This window comes from Balaenoptera borealis (genome assembly GCF_965194805.1).
Source record: "Balaenoptera borealis genome assembly, chromosome: 12".
Lineage (NCBI taxonomy): Eukaryota > Metazoa > Chordata > Mammalia > Artiodactyla > Balaenopteridae > Balaenoptera > Balaenoptera borealis.
The window spans coordinates 50,967,708-50,987,597 of NC_138869.1; the positions used below are offsets into that span (position 1 = coordinate 50,967,708).

General features: G+C 39.8%; 1 protein-coding gene across 3 annotated transcripts in view; it reads right to left on the reverse strand.

Moving 5' to 3' along the window:
* The window catches only part of ANO10 (anoctamin 10), a 235,325-nt gene that overhangs the window by 161,653 nt on the left and 53,782 nt on the right, over positions 1-19,890 (reverse strand). For all 3 annotated transcript variants that reach the window (XM_082348547.1, XM_082348549.1, XM_082348548.1), the window contains exon 11: positions 10,479-10,607. In XM_082348547.1, the coding sequence (XP_082204673.1) occupies positions 10,479-10,607 (129 nt within the window). The remainder of the gene's footprint in view (positions 1-10,478; positions 10,608-19,890) is intronic.

Consider the following 19,890-nt stretch of genomic DNA (forward strand, 5'->3'; position numbering starts at 1 on the left):
GTACAATAAAATATAAAAACAGCTGATCCTTTTTGTTCTTAGCATGACCAGTGAATTCTCCAATGTCTGAGAACTGTGGCTCACCTCATTAATTTCCTCTCATCAGCAAAAAAAAAATACTCAAGATGAGCAGCTCCTTTTATGTTGAAACAAAGTTATGAGGGCTCAAAAGAGAAAAGCCAAAGAAGCCTACTTCTCTTAATCCTTTTAGCACTATCTCTAAAAATTCAATTACGAAATCTTATTTGGAGTTTGAAAACAGCCACTTGCTATGTAAAATCAAATTTTAGATTAATTGGTATTAGGTTGTTTCTTTATTACTTTGGGGAAAAAAGTACTTCTTTCATCGTGAACCTATTCTGAGGCAGAGACAAAAGATTTTCCAAAGCATGTTTTTCAATAAATGTTTATACTTTAAAAATTTTACTTTTTCATTTACATGGAGTAAAAATCACTCCTTTTGGTGTACAGATCTTTAAGTTTTACCAAATGCACTTAGCTGTGAAACTATCACCGTAATCAGGATAAAGAACAATTCCGTCACTCCAAAACATGCCCTTGTGCTGTACCTTCGTAGTCAAATACTCACCTTACTCCTAACTCCCTGACAACCACCCTCAGTAAATTGCAGTGCTCGAATTTAGACTGGATGCAGATGACAAAAAGCTACAGGACAGATCTAAGAGCAAAGAGAAGACAAGGCAATGAGCTCTCCCCAGAGTCCTGCCCCTGGGTCCTTCCTAAAACCTCAGTGGAAGGATATCACTGACCCAAAAGACAGCTGCTCTTTTTCCTTGTGGTTCCTTTTCTACAACTGATCATGAAAGACTATTAATAAATTGTATTTTTTCTGCTCCAATCCCACCACCTTTCTTCTGCTGTGAAACACTCCCTCAACCTCAATTCCTTGTGCACCAGTGACCACATCACAGATTTAATTATTAGCACAGATGGTGCCAATTAGTTTTCCCGTGAAGTGCTGAACTAGAAAGGATAATGGAAGCACTACAATCTTAGTGCACATGCAGAAATGGTCCCAGCTGGGGCCCACTGACAGAAGCATGGGGATAATCATATCTTCACGTTTTCTGCAGCTCATCCCCCACCTTGTGCTCAAGCTGCCAGAGGAGAAACTTGATCTTCAGGCTCAGAACAGGCATATCTTATTAAAAAAATACACACACACACATATATGTGTGTGCGCATATATATGTATGTATGAATATGTGTGTGTGTGTAAAACATGGCATTTACATTCTTTCAATTGGAAGAGAAGGGTTTTTAACTAAAATATGTAAGAGAAAAAGACGTTTTCTTACAAAGGAATCAACATTTAAAATCTTTCTCTCCCTTCCTTTCATGGTTCTTAACATCTTTGAAAATAGTCCATTTTTAGTAACATTTATAACAATGGGATTGGGAACACGTTTTATTACCTAGGAAGAAATTACAGTGGTAATATTAACGTCTCACATTTATAAGCACCTTGGAGTCTGCAAAAACACTCTTAACGTGATTTCTAATTTAATCGGTCTTTAGAACACAGCCCCTTGGGGGACTACAAAAGACACTAAAGCCCCTCTGAACCTTTTAGGCTACAGACTAAAGTGGGGGGCGGAGGAAGAAGGAAAACAGAAATAACAACAAAATAAAAGAGTAATTATGACATATAAAAATAACTAGAAAAATCATTAACTGGTCAAATTGATACCATTTCACCAAATCCAATTAATACATCAATATCTCTGACACTAAAAAATGATATTCAAACCTGGTTCAATCTTTGATACAGAATTCCTGTGTAAAAAAAAAAAACAGTGAAGGGTTTCTTGAAGTGAGATTCGACCTAGAGGACGAACACAACACTTTGGATTTGGGTACTGCGAATGTGGGAGAACTTTCCTAAAGGAGAGGGGTGATTAAGCAGGGTCCAGATGCTGAGAAACATGGATTTAAAGGCACTGTTTTAATTGAGGGGAAAAGCAAGAAGATAGGCATCAAAGACGACTACTGAAATGCTCTGCCTGTGGGCTGAGGTCTCCTTAGAGGGCAAGAGTGTAATTTTTCTTCTTTGTCTTTCCAGTGTAGACCAGCAACCCAGAAACAGCATGTTAAACGGAAATAAAACAAGTTATATGAAAGCACAGACGGAAAGCTGAAAGAACAGGTCCTTAAGAACAACTATTCTGACAGTTTTGTATTTCTGGCAGAAGAAATAAACTATAAGGATTGGCAGGCATAAAGAACTGGGACCTAACCAACAGGACTGCAGGAACCAAAAAAAACAAGGCAGATTGGAGGACAATGGAAAAGAGGTCGTGGCAGACTCCAGCTTTTGGACCCTTGTGGAAAGAGCAGAGAAACCTGGCGGCTACTGGGACCACTGAGACACAGGAGGGCGCGGGTGTGGCCCAGGGCAGAGGACAGCCAATGCTGTCTACACCCGCAGGGCCAGGCTCCTCAGGCATGAACCCACTTCAACCTCCTCACACCCACATGCAGCAGCTACTCCCTAGTAAGGAAAGGAGGGGAGATATGGTAGATTCAATTTTCAAGCTATTCATTTTCATGTATCACTGGGAATAGCCAAGTACAGTTGACATTAATGAGGGGAAATGAATATTGCAGTTCTGCCTCTGAGCATGTTAAAACAGACCACTTTACATGAAATGTACATGCAATGTAACGTTTTCCTCATGAGCTCTGAGCCCTCCACCCATTTCCCCACCCATTACCCCTTATCCCCCAATTCATGCTCTTCACTCTCCCTAAGCAAACCCACATGGCCTGTAACCACACCATTCCCAAGTCACTCCTGCCTCTGGAGCTGCCCCAATGTCCCACTCTTCCTTCAAAAGAGGTCCCCTGCCGTACAAGGCCTCCCCAAATGTATTCCCCTTGGATTGGTACTTCTCAACATCCCATCCAATACTATAAAGAGTGGAGATTTCTTATGTTCTTAAAGTCTACTATCAATTTTCTGAAGCACAACTTGCTTTCCATCTTAGGGAAAAAAAAAAAAATGAAACCAAAATGCTTTCTTATCTCCCATTCTCCAAAGGAATAAAAGAGAAAAGCAGAGAAAGGAGGCAAGTTTGACTGTGAACTGGTTTATGTATCAGAAAGGGAAGTTCAATGTCATGCAAAGAGGCAGTCAGCAGGTAAATCCGAGAGGAAGCCAGTGCACTTAGCAAGTCTGTGGCTGAAGGCGGGGCACAGGCTAGGATGTAATAGGAGATATCAGAGGGAGCAGGTACTTGACAGGAGGCTTTGAAAGCGCCAGCTGAGAGGAGACCCGAGTGACAGTCCTCAAAGACAAATAACCCAAGTCATTTTCTTTGTGGATATTTGGAGTATTTACATTTGAATATGGATATACAGGATGTTCTACAATTTTACTTTAAATAAGGTAGAAATTATGACTTAAGAGTGTAGAGAAACTGTCAAGCTTTCTAATTCTTAATCCTTCTAAAATTCTTATCTGAAAACAACTCCATTCTGAGTATAAACTGATCTCTTTCAGAGACCTGCCTTTTCCTAAACTTTCCAGGATAAGAAACAGGTTACAACCACTGTTATCACCTTAAAAGAATGCAGAGTAAGGAAAAAAAAAAAGAATGTAGAGTAGTTTGTAAAAATTGGATATCAAGAAAGTCACATTTAAACAGATTATATACTAATCATCACTTTGGAGGGCACTGGGTCCTTCAACAAACCAATATTCCCCACTAATTGACAAATTTACAAGCCAGGCCCCTAATCCCCTATTCCCCAAGGACAGAAGCTCCTTTAGGCAGCTCACCTGGGTCAGTAATTTCTCAGTTAACCAAAAAAGTTAGCTAAAATGAGGACCCATTAAAAAAAATGCCTATCTTTAATATTTTATTTTAACAAGCATTTAAATGTATACATTTATTTGCAAATCTTTTAATGTGGAGCCAAGGCCCTTCCTTTGAGTAGGATCCAGTGATGGAGCTTCTCACTGTCTTCTAGGCATAAATAACACCCATAAGACAATGTCAAAGATTCCCAGGTTTGTTTTCTTTAACGAAGAGTGAAAATTTAAAGACACTTGTGAAGCAATGTGAAAACAGAATCTGGAAGCTGCCCATATTTTTATGATTTTCCCTAATCTTTTATAATTGACTCATCTTTATCCATCTGATAGTAATTTGTCTTTATGGAGTCTTTCCAAAGGTTTTCACGGAAAATGACGGCTTTCTCTATTTTAGCACACACATTTCATCAGTTTTCATTCCATTTAATTAAATTATGCCAATCACAGTAACGAGAATACCACACATAAACAGATTTGGGAACAAAGTGCCTCTTGGTAAGCACTTAACTCAGTGAGTGGACATCTTCCCCATGGCTCCCACCCAGCAGGCTGGGAGAGTCTATGCCAGTCGGAACTCTGTCAGGAGGGGATGGAGAGAGCTGGGGAAGGTTAGGAAAGAGGTCTTCTACTGCACTGTGATTTATCTCTCAGAGGATTCTCTCTGTGAGCACTTCTAAAGCCAGGGCTGTATCTTGGTTAATGCCCGGCATATTGTAAGCACACAATGAATATATATCCAATGAAAGAATTTACCTTGACTGTCTTTAATTATTCCCACACCATTAAGAGAACACAGAGCAATGTTTCATCAAACTGAAGAGGGGGGCAGCCCATAGAGAGATGAGAAAATTACCAAGATTCTCACAGGAATTGATGAAGCAAAAGGAAGAAGGAAAAAACCCAGTTCGATAATTCCATCCCAAGTACCCTAATCCAAAGGTCAAAAACCTTATTTACCTTCTTAGGAACCCAACACATGGTCCGACACTGGGAAGTGGAGAAGGTGAAGAGTTGGTTGTGGGTTCCTTCCTAGGCAAGTTTTTAAATTGAAATCTCAGAATTTAATCAGACCTTTCAACCAGGTGAAGAGACTTTTATGAGAACAGATTTTTTTTTCTGAGACAACAACAACTACTAACAAATACTGAATATTTAATCTTGCCAAGCACTGTGGTAAGCATACCACGTGCATTTATTCATTATCTGCATAACAACTGTACTGAATTGTTCAAATTCAAAGACACATAGCTTGTCAGGATTTGAATCCAGTGCCCATGTTCTTAATCACTGTACCATACTGCCTAATTCAGTTCACCTTTTCTTATAAATAACACAATTTTAATATTTTGCCATAGGGGTTTTGTTAGTGTACTTCCCAAAGGTACAGAAGAATCTTTAATTAAAAAGTTGAAGTTAATTCTCAAATAGCTAACGCTAACTGTATGTTCACTGAAGAAAAAAAAACAACTATATGTGACTCAGTCATTCATTAACAAACATTTAACAAGCGATTGCTTAATCACTTGAAAACAAAGAGTTAAAGTAATTCAACGGCCACTTCTCAGTTATTGAGTATTTATTACGCACTTGTCCTTGCCCCTGCTCTCAGGAAGCTCAGTCTGGTGGAAGAGATACATGATTGCCGTACAATTTTAGTAAATGCTAATAGCAACTTGTAGGAAGGGCTCCGGCATGTCCAAGGGTGAGATGGGGCAGCAGGGGAGGTGAAGGGGAAAAGGAGGTTATAAAGAACCTGATATTTAACTCGGGCATTTCTTCTGTAAGCAGAGGAGAAATATGATCAGAATTTCATTTTAGAATAACCACTCCAGAAGTAGAGAGCATGAGGCAGGGGAGAGAAAGCATGAAAACCAGATGGCTGGCGAGGATCTGCTGTAAAAGTCTAGGTAAGGGGCGTGGAATGTATATCTGAAATGAGTGAACTGTACGGTCATGTGACTTATATCTCCAAAAGCTGTTAAAAAATAAGTCTAAATGAGAAATGGTGAGAGCCTAAACTCAAGCCACGCCAATGGTAACAGGGAAGAGAAACTAAACAGATATTCAGAAGTCAGAATCAGCAACACTTGATGCGTGATGGATGGGTGGGAGGGAGGGCTGAACGCAGATGTGGGAACAAGACCAGGAAGAGAAAAGAAAAATGGAATCATATCACAGGATGGGAACAGGCACATAAGAGAAGGCAATTAATACTTAAGTAAGAAACTTCAGCACAAACAAAACCAATTCAGTGTTATTATGAAGAACCAAGCCCATGGAAACGCATCAATGAGCTGATGGAGACATATGAGCCAACTGCTAAAGGATTAACTCATTAACAATGGTGGTACTGTGAAGTTATCACCTTTTCACCTCCTCCTCTGTGTCAGACCTGGTGCCATCACTTCTTGTGTACAATACCAATGCTCTCATTTTACATCTAAGGAAACCAAGGTGTGCAGAGATTAAGGGGAAGAGCTGAAATTCTAATTCATCTACCTCCTGACTCTGACACCCCGAGCTACTTCCATGCTGCTATACTGCCTAACAAATGATGATAGAATGCTATAAAGATAACAAAAGCTTCATTCTGCCATTGCAGAGATGGTTATAACTGCAGCTCACATCCACTGTGCCTTGACCAAGTGCCCAGCTCTGTGTTTGGCATTTTACATGTACAGTATCTTGCCTTGTAAGAGTGATAACAAGACCTGCAATTTGTTCAGCACCTGCTCCATGCCGGACACCTGTGATTAGGGTTACACATGTGTCATTTCTACTATACTCATCAGAGCATCCCTGGAAAGGATGCTGCACTGGGCTCAATACGCAGTCAAGGAGATGAGCTTACAAGACAAGGTGACTGGTCCAGGGCCACAGTGCGTTAAGAGGCAGTACAGAAATAGAATCTCCATAGTTTGAAATATCTATATGTAGATACAAATACAGATGTAAATCAATCAAGAGACAGACAGCAAGCACATATACGGCAAAATGTTCAAAATTAGTGACTCCTAATAAAGGGATATATAGGGATTATCTGTATTATGCTTGCAACTTTTCTTTAAGTATGAAACTAATTTTTTTTTAAATAGGAAAATAAAGCTTGTGAGTCAGGGCATAAAAGAACCCTAAGGGTTCAGTCCACTCTCAGAAGACACCTTTAGTCATTACAAAGAGATGAGGATCAACTCTGTTTCTGAGCAGCACTAGACAAAAAGTTACCTAACTTACGTTCTTTTGTAAAAAAAAAAGAAACTGCAATTCAGTGATATTTTTAAAACTAAAAATTAAACATGCATGGTGCAGACTGGCTTGCTGGTCACCAGAGCCTAACCATCAGAAATGCAGTGTAACTTCTAGGTGAGTAGTTAATTCATTTTCACCCTAGAAAAAGAACAGCATTTAGTAGGTGAATTGTTAGCATTCAATATGTTTGCTGCATCTTGCCAAGTTTAAAATTAAAAGAAAACTGTGAATGCATTTAACGCTAAAATGAAAGATTATCAAACATCTGATATTTAGGGGATTTTAGGCCATTTCTGTCTCTTAGGAAATGGAGATCTTTGTGTAATTCTGCATTTAACATAGTGATCCTTTCCTTGAAATTATATCAAAGAAGTGAGCTAAATTTGTCTCAGAAGTGAGGATAATGATGATTATTTAAGAGAAATTATTTAGATACTGACTTAATGCTGTGGGCTGAACTTTATGAAATTCCCAATATTTGACTATTTTTAACCCAGAAAATGGCATTTCATATGATTCTATCACATGGTTTCACATATTGGTAGGCTATTCTCTTGGTCAGTGTCTAATAAATTTCTGCAACTACTATACAAATAAAAGTAGTGTTGAAGTCTCATGATTTTTTAAAGGAAACACTAGATGGCGGTAAATACACGAAAGTTGTAACATGGCACTGAGTTACCAACATAAAATAATGATAATTTTTGTCTTTTATTCAATTTTACGTTGCATACTCAATCAAGCTTTAAAAAAAAATCTAAAATTTTCTTTTTAATTAAATAAAATCCTGGGACTTCCCTGGTGGCGCAGTGGTTAAGAATCTGCCTGCCAATGCAGGGTACAGGGGTTTGAGCCCTGGTCCGGGAAGATCCCACATGCCACGGAGCAACTAAGCCCGTGTGCCACAACTACTGAGCCTGCGCTCTAGAGCCCGTGAGCCACAACTACTGAGCCCGCACACCACGACTACTGAAACCCGCACACCTAGAGCCCGTGCTCCACAACAAGAGAAGCCACGACAATGAGAAGCCCGCGCACCGCAGTGAAGAGTAGACCCCGCTCGTTGCAACTAGAGAAAGCCTGCGTGCAGCAATGAAGACCCAAGGCAGCCAAAAAAATAAATTAAATTAAATTTAAAAAAAAAAACCTAAGGTTTTTCCTCACAAGATTTTTAAATAGAGGCTTATTTCTGTTGTACTCTAAGGAACCAGTTTAGATAACGACAGTGAAACAGTTACTTTAATACTATATGAAGACACTAAAAATGTAAGAGGAGGCATAAGGGTTAGAACTTCAGTGCAACAACAAAGTACACGTTAAAACTTGCAGATTAAGTGAATACATGAGGATTAGACTAGCAAAATCAGTCTGCAATACTTGAGGTTAGCCATGTACAGAACAGTCTTATGGGCCAGGAAATCTCCCATGTTAATTAAGAAGAACCAGGGTGTGGCTATCTGATTAAGAGATCACCAATACAAAAGAAGACCGTGGTCTAATTAATGGGAATATACAGGAAGACTGGGCCAGCCAAAAGTCTAGAGAAAGTGAAGGCAAAATCAAGAAGTGGGCAGTACTGAAATCATCCAGCATTGCTCAGAAGCTGGCGATGGACACCAAGATCCGGCTCATGAAAGAGCTCTGCCCTGTTTGAGGGAAGGGATGGTTTTCAGGTTTTCTGCGTCTCTCAAGACTATTACACTCCTCCTGCTCTGCTTCTAAATTTACCAAGAAATCTTCTAATAACCAATTCCACTTCTACTTTTTTATTTTTTTGAATTTATTTATTTATTTTTGCCTGCACCGCGTCTTCGTTGCTGAGCCTGGGCTTTCTCCAGTTGCAGTGAGCAGGGGCTACTCTTTGTTGCAGTGCATGGGCTTCTCATTGCAGTGGCTTCCCTTGTTGCGGAGCACAGGCTCTAGGCACATGGGCTTCAGTAGCTGTGGCTCGCGGGCTCTAAAGCACAGGCTCAGTAGTTGTGGTGCACGGGCTTAGCTGCTCTGCGGCATGTGGGATCTTCCCGGACCAGGGCTCGAACCGGTGTCCCCTGCACTGGGAGGCGGATTCTTAACCACCGCGCCACCAGGGAAGCCCTCCACTTCTACTTTAACACCAACGGTTATAAGCATTGGAAAAGTCTCCTTATGGTAGATTAACTACCTGGTATTCTGGTCAGTCCCCTGTGAGTCTCATGATTTTTAAGTGTCAGTCAGTCCCAAAGCCTCATTAGCTCTGGATGTGCTGGCAAAGACAACTTCCAAGATCTGCAAAGTTCAGGGCCATATTTTAAATCAAGAATATGCACTGTGAGCCTGGCCAGCTGGCCATCCTCTGTCTAAGGTACCTCTGTTTTGTTCTCTTACTGCCACAGGTAATAAACTGCCTTGCAAATAGCTCTCCAAAATCCTGTTCAACTCACAAAATTCAAAACAGACCTACTTTTATCTGCAAAGCCATTCTTTCCCTTCCTATTTGCTGCTGTCTAAAATCATTCTCCAAAATGCATACTCTATATATAGCTTCTATCATGAACACAGATTCCTATCAAATACACTAAAAGAGCAAACAGAGCAAAGCAGAATATATTTCTTTAGCCACCATTAGAAGTGTACAAGTTCACAATTCCATTTCTTATGGTCAGCCCTAAGTCCAGAATCACTGCTCTATGATCCTACCAAATTCTGCTTTGAGAAATCTCCACTACTGCTCTATTTTTTTAGTATCTAAAAATGAAAGGTCACAATATTCCTGACAACTATAATCACTAGCAACAAGAAAATTCCTGCAAATTCTTCCATTTGCAACTGGTTAGTGCTTAATTTTCAAGATGTTACAGTAATCTGTACTCAGAAACATGATAAACAAGACAAATATCTAAAATGTACACAGACAGCCTACTTGTACTTGGTATTTGAAATTGAGTCTTCCTACACGTTACATTTTGGAGTTTTAGAGTGTTTTGCAATGAATCCCACACCCGTTGCAAATGATACTTAAGTCATGATCAAAAAGCATTTCTTAGGATTTATTTGCTTTAGAAAGTGGAAGTGACAGATTCCCTCGCCCCCAAACAGACTCAAAAAAAAACATTAAATCTATAGAATTCTATGTCAAATAGGATTTATTTCCTCAATGCTAGACAGGCCAGCACAATGGCTGGAAAAATCACTGTCCTGTTAGCACCACAGTGACTTCTTTGTAGTAGTCAATAACCAGGAATGGACAGCCTGGATCCTCATGTGTTCCTATTACCTGAGCCACTTTGCTTTCTTACCAGTAAATGCATGTCGCTAAACTGCCCATCACTGACAGCCAGGGACATCACTGCCTTAGAATAACACAGGCATCTGACGTAGAGACTATTTAAAATAGGTCTAAATGTTCACTCACCTCCACTGCTGCCACGATCAAAATGAGGTCAGCTTTTGACTCTGGAAAGAGTGCATTCACTTGTGGTGACATTCCAATCAGAGCGCAGTTAGTGACCACAGATATAACACTCATTGTTTCAAAAGCCAACTGAAATAAAACAAAATGTGAAATTAAAGACCACAGTGACTGCTTCCATATTTCCTCATCCTTTTTCGTATTACCTAAAGTCTTTCCTTAGTTCTAAACATTCCAAGGACACGTACAACTTTTTCTCTATAATGCCATGATTTTCGTTAGCTCAAAAAAGCCATACTGTTAGAAGGTATTTCAGATACTTTTGGCTTGAATATCCCAAACAGTATGTTCTATCTTCCCAAATGGATGTGGCCAGGGACCTGAATTGGGAACACATCCAAGAAAAATACACTATTAAAGTTACTTGATTCTATGCATAGCTAAAGGGAATCTAAACTAGGGCCGCCAGAGAGAATGTTTCACATTCAAAAACAGGTATGATTTCAAATAGAATTCATTTCGTGAAACTGTCCTTCTACTTTGACAGACCACATACCACATCTGGTTCAGCCATACCCGAGGCACCAGTGATAGTGATCCCTTCCTAGTGATATTTACTGAATCACCTGTAGAACTTCAGAAAAATACAGATGCCCCACTGAGACCTACTAAGTAGACTGAGCCAGGGTCCCATGAAGGAGACTGGTGCGGATTACTGAGTATGGACTATGGAAACATTGTGACCATTGTTCTTTCTTTTCTTTCCCTCTTTCTCTCTTTCTCTTTCTTTCTTTCTTTTTATGTACAGCACTTGGTGATCACTACTTAATAACAATGTCTAATTCTAAGAAATACAATTACTATTAGAAATACAGAAGCAAAACAAAACATGATTGGATCCAAACTTAATAAAATCTTGTCCAAGGAAGAATATCTACCATCTTATAATATTTTAGAAATCCTTTGTGTAATCTTCTTATTTTTCCAGTTTTCTTTACAACAAATCTGCTCAGGACTTTATCTTAAAATAGCTTTGAATTTCTATTTATTGATTTATTATAAATTAGTTCAAAAATAAAATGTTATCAGTGTATAGGGAAGAGTCTCCTTGTCCCCTTTCTCCCCTTCATCACCTCCTGTTCTCCCCATAAGATAGTCACTATTATTAATTTCTTATGTATCTTTCCAGACACTTTGTATGCAAATAAATATAAGCAAACCTGAACATATACTTTCTTACTCTCAGCATAATACACATTGTCAGGCCCCTTGCTTTTGTCACTTAAAATGTCTTGGAGGATATTCTGTGTCAGTACTCAAAGATCTCCCTCATTCTTAAGTCACAACGTAAGACTTAAGTCACAACTGCTTAAGTATTTCATTGCATCAGTGTACCAAGGTTTATTTAACCATTTCCTAACTGCTTGCTATTACAAACAATGCTACAGTTAGTAAACTTGCAAACACATCATTTAAGAAGTGTGGAAGTGGGATAAGTTCCTGAAAGTGGACTAGTTGAGTCAAAGGTGCCACTGTGTTCATAATTTTGATAGATAATAGTAAGCTGAACTCCCCAGGGTTGACCAGTTCACTTTCCCATTGGCAGCACATGACAGTGTCTGGCTTCCTGCATTTTTAATACATTTCTAACTAAGCTTTTGGGTTTTTAAATATCACCTATACTGAGTTCCAATTTACATATAATAAATTGTACTCATTTATGGTATACACTTCATTAACTTTTGATAAGTGTATTTACCAGTGAAACCACCATCACAAATAGGATATTTCCATTTTCCCCAAAAGATTCCTGGCCCCAAGCAAACCACCCCTCACTTTGTACCTGGCCCCAAGCAAACCCCCCCTCACTTTGTACCTGGCCCCAAGCAAACACTGATCTGTTTTTTTGTCACTATATATTAGTTTGACTTTCCAGAATTCTATATAATTAGAATCATACAGTATACATGCTTTTGTCTGCTTCTTTCACTTGGCATACTGATTTTTTAATAATATTTTTATTGGAGTATAGTTGCTTTACAATGTTGTGTTCGTTTCTGCTGTACAGCAAAGTGAATCAGCTATATGAATACATATATCCCCTCTTTTTTGGATTTCCTTCGCACTGAGGTCATCACAAGCACTGAGTGGAGTTCCCTGTGCTATATACTAGGTTCTCACTAGTTATTCACTTTATACATAGTATCAGTAGTGCATTATGTTAATCCCAATCTCCCAATTCATCCCACACCCCCCCTTCCCCCCTTGATATCCATATGTTTGTCCTCTACATCTGTCTCTATTTCTGCTTTGTAAATAAGATTGTCTATACCAATGTTTCCACATTCCACATATATGCGTTAATATATATTTGTTTTTCTCTCTCTGACTTACTTCACTCTGTATGACAGTCTCTAGGTTCATCCGTGTCTCTACAAATGACCCAATTTCATTCCTTTTTATGGCTGAGGAAAATTCCTTTGTATATATTACCACAACTTCTTTATCCATTCCTCTGTCAACAGACATTTAGGTTGTTTCCATGCCCTGGCTATTGTAAACAGTGTTGCAATGAACATTGGGGTGCATCTGTCTTTTTCATTTATGGTTTTCTCTGGGTATATGCCCAGTAGTGGGATTGCTGGGTTACATGGAAGTTCTATTTTTAGTTTTTAAGGAACCTCCACACTGTTCTCCATAGCGGCTGTATCAATTCCCACCAACAGTGTAAGAGGGTTCCCTTTTCTCCACGCCCTCTCCAGCATTTATTGTTTGTAGACTTTTTGATGATGGCCATTCTGACCAGTGTGAGGTGATATCTCATCGTACTTTTTATTTGCATTTTTCTAATAATTAGTGATGTTGAGCATCTTTTCATGTGTTTGTTGGCCATCTGCTGTCTTCTTTGGATAAATGTCTATTTAGGTCTTCCACCCATTTTTTGATTGGGTGTTTTTTTGATATTGAGCTGTATGAGCTGTTTGTATAGTTTGGAGATTAATCTTTTGTCAGTTGCTTCGTTTGCAAATATTTTCTCCCATTCTGAGTTTTATAGCATCTGGCCTTACATTTAGGTCTCGAATCCATTTTGAGTTTATTTTTGTGTATGGTGTTAGGGAGTGTTCTAATTTCATTCTTTTACATGTAGCTGTCCAGTTTTCCCAGCACCACTTATTGAAGAGGCTGTCTTTTCTCCATTGTATATTCTGGCCTCCTTTGTCATAGATAAGGTGACCACAGTGTGCGTGGATTTATCTATGGGCTTTCATCCTGTTCCATTGACCTATATTTCTGTTTTTGTGCCAGTACCATACTGTCTTGATTACTTGTAGCCCTGTAGTATAGTCTGAAGTCAGGGAGAGTGATTCCTCCAGCTCCATTTTTCTTTCTCAAGACTGCTTTTGCTATTTGAGGTCTTTTGTGTTTCCATACAAGTTGTAAAATTTTTTGTTCTAGTCTTGTGAAAAATGCCATTGGTAGTTTGATAGAGATTGCATTGAATCTGTAGATTGCTTTGGGTAGTACATTTTCACAATATTGATTCTTCCAATCCAAGAACATGGTATATCTCTCCATCTGTTTGTGCCATCTTTGATTTCTCTCATCAGTATCTTACAGCTTTCTGCATACAGTTCTTTTGCCTCCTTAGGTAGGCTAATTCCTAGGTATTTTATTCTTTTTGTTGCAGTGGTAAATGGGTTTGTTTCCTTATTTCTCTTTCTGATCTTTCATTATTAGTGTATAGGAATGCAAGAGATTTCTGTGTATTAATTTTGTACCCTGAGACTTTTCTAAATTCATTGATTAGCCCTAGTAGTTTTCTGGTGGCAACTTTAAGATTCTCTATGTATAGTATCATGTCACCTGCAAAGTGACAGTTTTACTTCTTCTTTGCCAATTTGGACTCCTTTTCTTTTTCTTCTCTGACTGCCGTGGCTAGGACTTCCAAAACCATGTGGAATAATAATGGCGAGAGTGGGCACCCTTGTCTTGTTCCTGATTTTAGAGGAAATGCTTTCAGTTTTTCACCATTGAAAAAATGTTTGCTGTGGGTTTGTCATATATGGCCTTTATTATGTTGAGGTAAGTTGCTCTATGCCCACTTTCTGGAGATTTCTTACATAAATGGGTGTTGAATTTTGTCAAAAGATTTTTCTGCACCTATTGAGATGATCACATGGTTTTTATTCTTTAATTTGTTAATATGGTGTATCACATTGACTGATTTGCGTATATTGAAGAATCCTTGCATCCCTGGGATAAATCTCACTTGATCATGGTGTATGATCCTTCTAATGTGTTGTTGGATTTGGTTTGCTAGTGTTTTGTTGAGGATTTTTGCATCTATGTTCATCAGTGATATTGGCTTGTAATTTTCTTTTTTTGTGATATCTTTGTCTGGTTTTGGTACCAGGGTGATGGTGGCCTTGTAGAATGAATTTGGAAGTGTTCCTCTCTCTGCAATTTTTTGAAGAGTTTGAGAAGGATAGGTATTAGCTCTTCTCTAGATGTTTGATAGAATTCACCTGCGAAGCCATCTTGTCCTGGACTTTGGTTTGTTGGAAGATTTTCAATCATAGTTTCAATTTCATTACTTGTGATTGGTCTGTTCATGTTTTCTATTTCTTCCTGGTTCAGTCTTGGAAGGTTGTACACCTTTCTAAGAATTTGTCCATTTCTTCCAGGTTGTCCATTTTATTGGCATAGAGTTGCTTGTGGTAGTCTCTTAGGATCCTTTGTATTCCTGCAGTGTCTGTTGTAACTTCTCCTTTTTCATTTCTAATTTTATTGATGTGAGTCCTCTCCCTCTTTTTCTTGATGAGTCTGGCTAAAGGTTTATCAATTTTGTTTATCTTCTCAAAGAACCAGCTTTTAGTTTTATTGATCTTTGCTACTGTTTTTTTTTTTCATTTCTATTTCATTTATTTCTGCTCTGATGTTTATGATTTCGTTCCTTCACCTAACTTTGGGTTTTGTTTCTTCTTTCTCCAGTTGCTTTAGGTGTAAGGTTAGGTTGTTTATTTGAGATTTTTCTTGTTTCTTGAGGTAGAATTGTATTGCTATAAAAATCCCTCTTAGAACTGCTTTTGCTGCATCCTATAGATTTTGGGTCATTGTATTTTCATTGTCATTTGTTTCTAGGTATTTTTTGATTTCCTCAGTGATCCCTTGGTTATTTAGTAGTGCATTGTTTAGCCTCCATGTGTTTCTGTTTTTTACAGTCTTTTTTTCCTGTAATTGATTTCTAATCTCATAGTGTTGTGGTGGGAAAAGATGCTTGATATGATCTCAATTTTCTTAACTTTACCGAGGCTTGATTTGTGACCCAAGATGTGATCTATCCTGGAGAGTGTTCCGTGTGCAGTTGAGAAGAAAGTGTATTCTGCTGTTTTCAGGTGGAATGCCCTATGAATAACATAAAAGTCTATCTGCTCTAATGTGTCACTGAAGGCTTGTGTTTCCTTATTAATTTTCTGTCTGGATGATCTATCCATTGGTGTAAGTAGAGTGTTAAAGTCCCCCAGTATTACTGTGTTACTCTCAATTTCCCCTTTTATGGCGGGTAGCACTTGCCTTATGTATTGAACTGCTCCCATGTTGGGTACATAAATATTTACGATTGCTATATCTTCTTCTTGGATTGATCCTTTGATCATTATGTAGTGTCCTTCCTTGTCTCTTATGACAGTCTTTATTTTGAAGTCTATTTTGTCTGATATGAGTATTGCTACTCCAGCTTTCTTTTGATTTCCATTTGCATGGAGTATCTTTTTCCATCCCCTCACTTTCAGTCTGTATGTGTCCCTAGGTCTAAAGTGGGTCTCTTGTAGACAACATACATATGGGTCTTGTTTTGGTATCCATTCAGCCAGTCTGTGCCTTTTTTTTTTTTTTTTAATTTATGTTTGGCTGCGTCAGGTCTTAGTTGTGGCATGCGGGATCTTTGCTGAGGCACACGGGATCTTTCGTTGTGGTGTGTGGGCTCTTTGTTGTGGTGCACAGGCTTCTCTCCAGTTGTAGCGTGCAGGTTTTCTCTCCTCTAGTTGTGGCGCACAGGTTCCAGAGCACATGGGCTCTGTATTTTGTGGCATGCAGGCTCTAGCTGAGGTGCGCGAGCTCATTAGTTGTGGCACGTGAGCTCAGTAGCTGTGGCAGGCGGGCTCAGTTTCCCCACAGCATGTGGGATCTTAGTTCCCTGACCAGGGATCAAACCCACATCCCCTGCATTGTAAGGTGGATTCTTTAACCACTGGACCAGGAAGTCCCCAGTCTGTGTTTTGATTGGAGCATTTAATCCATTTACGTTTAAAGTAATCATCAATATGTATGTTTCTATTACCATTTTCTTAATTGTTTTGGGTTTGTTATTGTAGGTCTTTTCCTTCTCTTGTGTTTCCTGCCTAGAGAAGTTCTTTTAGCATTTGCTGCAAAGCTGGTCTGGTGATGCTGAATTCTCTTAGCTTTTGCTTATCTGTAAAGTTTTTGATTTCTCTGTCAAATCTGAATGAGAGCCTTGCTGGGTAGAGTAATCTTGGTTGTAGTTTTTCCCTTTCATCACTTTAAATATATCCTGCCACTCCCTTCTAGCCTACAGAGTTTCTGCTGAAAGATCAGCTGATATCCCCTTATGGGGATTTCCTTGTATGTTATTTGTTGCTTTTTCCTTGTTGTTATTTGTTGCTTTTCCCTTCCTGCTTTTAATATATTTTCTTTGAATTTAATTTTTGTTAGTTTGATTAATATGCGTCTTGGTGTGTTTCTCCTAGGGTTTATCCTGTATGGGACTCTCTGTGCTTCCTAGACTTGACTGTTTCCTTTCCATGTTAGGGAATTTTTCAACTATAATCTCTTCAAATATTTCTCAGACCCTTTCTCTTTCTCTTCTTCTTCTGGGACCCCTATACTTCCAATGTTGGTGCATTTAACGTTGTCCCAGAGGTCTCTGAGACTGTTCTCCATTCTTTTCATTCTTTGTTCTTTATTCTGCTCTGTGGCAGTTATTTCCACCATTCTATCTTCCAGCTCACTTATCCATTCTGCCTCAGTTATTCTGCTATTGATTCCTTCTAGTGTATTTTTAATTTCAGTTATTGTGTTGTTCATCACTGTTTGTTTGTCCTTTAGTTTTCCTAGGTCCTTGTTAAACGTTTCTTGTATTTTCTCCATTCTATTTCTGAGATTTTGGATCATCTTTACTATCATTACTCTGAATTCTTTTTCAGGTAGATTGCCTATTTCCTCTTCATTTATTTGGTCTTGTGGGTTTTTACCTTGCTCCTTCATCTGCAACATATTTCTCTGTCTTCTCATTTTGTCTAAGTTACTGTGTTTGAGGTCTTCTTTCTGCAGGCTGCCCCCAGTGAGTGAGGTTGGTCCAGTGACTTGTGTAGGCTTCCTGGTGGGAGGGACTGGTGCCTCTGTTCTGGTGGGTAGAGCTGGATCTTTTCCCTCTGACGGGCAGGGTCACGTCAGGTGGTGTGCTTTGGGGTGTCTGTAGGCTTAGTACAACTTTAGGCAGTCTATCTGCTAATGGGTGGGTTTGTGTTCCTGTCTCCCTTGTTGTTTGGCATGCAGCATTCAGCACTGGAGCCGGCAGGCAGTTGAGTGGAGCCAGGTCTTGGAGTCGAGCTGGGGACCTCCAGGAGAGCTCTCACTGATTAATATTCCTTGGGGCCAGAAATTCTCTGGTGTTCCAGAGTCCTAGACTCGGCTCTCCCACCTCAGAGACTCAGGCCCGACCCCCGGCCTGGGAACCAAGGCCTGGGACCCCACAAGCCACACAGCTTGGAAAAAAGGGGGAAAAAGAAAAAGAAAAAAAAAGGGCAGGAAGAAAACAAATGAAAGCAAACAGGCAAACAATACCCAAGACAAATAGCAAAGACAAAAAGAAGCAAACAGCAACAGCAACAATTAAAAACAAATGAACAAACAAAACCCCACATGGTAAAAGCAAAACCAAACAAACAAAAAGCCGAACACATACACACACAAAATAAGAAACAAAAACAAAAACAGAGAAATCAAAAAACAAGAGAACCACCAGATAAACCAATGAATCCCAAAACAAAATCAAACAATTAAAAACAAAACTAACAAAAACAAAAACTAAAAAAAAAACAAAAGCAGAATGCAAACTGAAGGAAAAAGCAAAGAAAACAAAACACAAAAATGAGAAAAAAAAACATAAAAAAGATAAGAACAAATAGAGCAAATGAAAAATAAGATGAAAACAAAATAGAACAAAGGAAAGGAAAAAAACAAGGAAAAAACAGAGAACAGCAAAATAGTAATGCAGAAATAGAAATATAAAAGAATTTAAAATATATTAAAAAAATTTTTTTAACTAAATAAAAAGTAAAAAGAAATTTAGAAAACAGAAGAACAGAACAAAGCAAAACATTAAAAAAACAGTAATAATTATATTTTCCTGTGGTCTCAGCTGTCAGTGTCCTTGCCCCCACCGTGAGTCACAGCCAACCTTCACCTCCCCAGGAGGCCCTCCAAAACCTCTAGGTAAGTCTCTGGTTCCTCTGTGGGCACTGTGGGGGCAGCTCAGACTCTGACCTGGCCCAACTCCCGCATGTACTAGTCCCCAAAGTCCACAGCTGCTAGAGCTAGACTGATTTCAGTTGTGGGAACACTCGTTGTCCATTCAGATATTCCATAGATGCAGGGTTTACCAAGCTGATTGCAGGGATTTAATCTGTGGTTTGTGCAGCTGCACGGAAAGGTTTTTGTTCCTCTTCCTTAGTCGCCCCGCCCCTGGGGCTCATCTGTGGTTTTAGCCCCACCTCTGCATGTGGGCCACCCACAGGAGTCTGCTCCCGAGGCTGCCCTGGAGCAGTCGGGTCTGCCCCGGTGAGGACAGGACATGGAGGTGGCACAACTGCCTGGTTCGCAGGGGCCCTGCCGGCGACAGGTGAATGGGAAAGCTGGCAGCCATGGGTGCGAGAGATCTGGCCCTAGTGGTAGCCTTTCCTAGCGCCTGGCAGCTGGTGCAAGAAGGTCAGCCCTGGTGGGGTCTTTTCCTAGCACCTGGCAGCAGGCGTGAGAAGGTCAGCTCTGGTGGGGGCTTTTCCTAGCACTTGGTGGGGCAGGAGGCCGGCGCATGGGGAGAGAGAGGCTGCAATGGTGGTTCCACCCCCTGCGCATCACTCAACAGTGGCACCTTGCTTCTATGGCAGTCTGGGTTTCCTCCACAAGCATTCCCAGTTGCGGATTACCTCTCTCCCATCCCCTCTGACTGTCTCCTCGCAGCCAACAGCAGTCCTCCCCTTGGGTTTGTTCTCCAATTCCCACATTCCAGCTCTCAGCCCCCGTGTGCACCAGTGGACTCACGTCCCAGTCTGGGACGCACAGGGCTGTGGCACGGACCATCTGTGTAGGTCTTACTCTGTCCTGTCTGCCACAGACC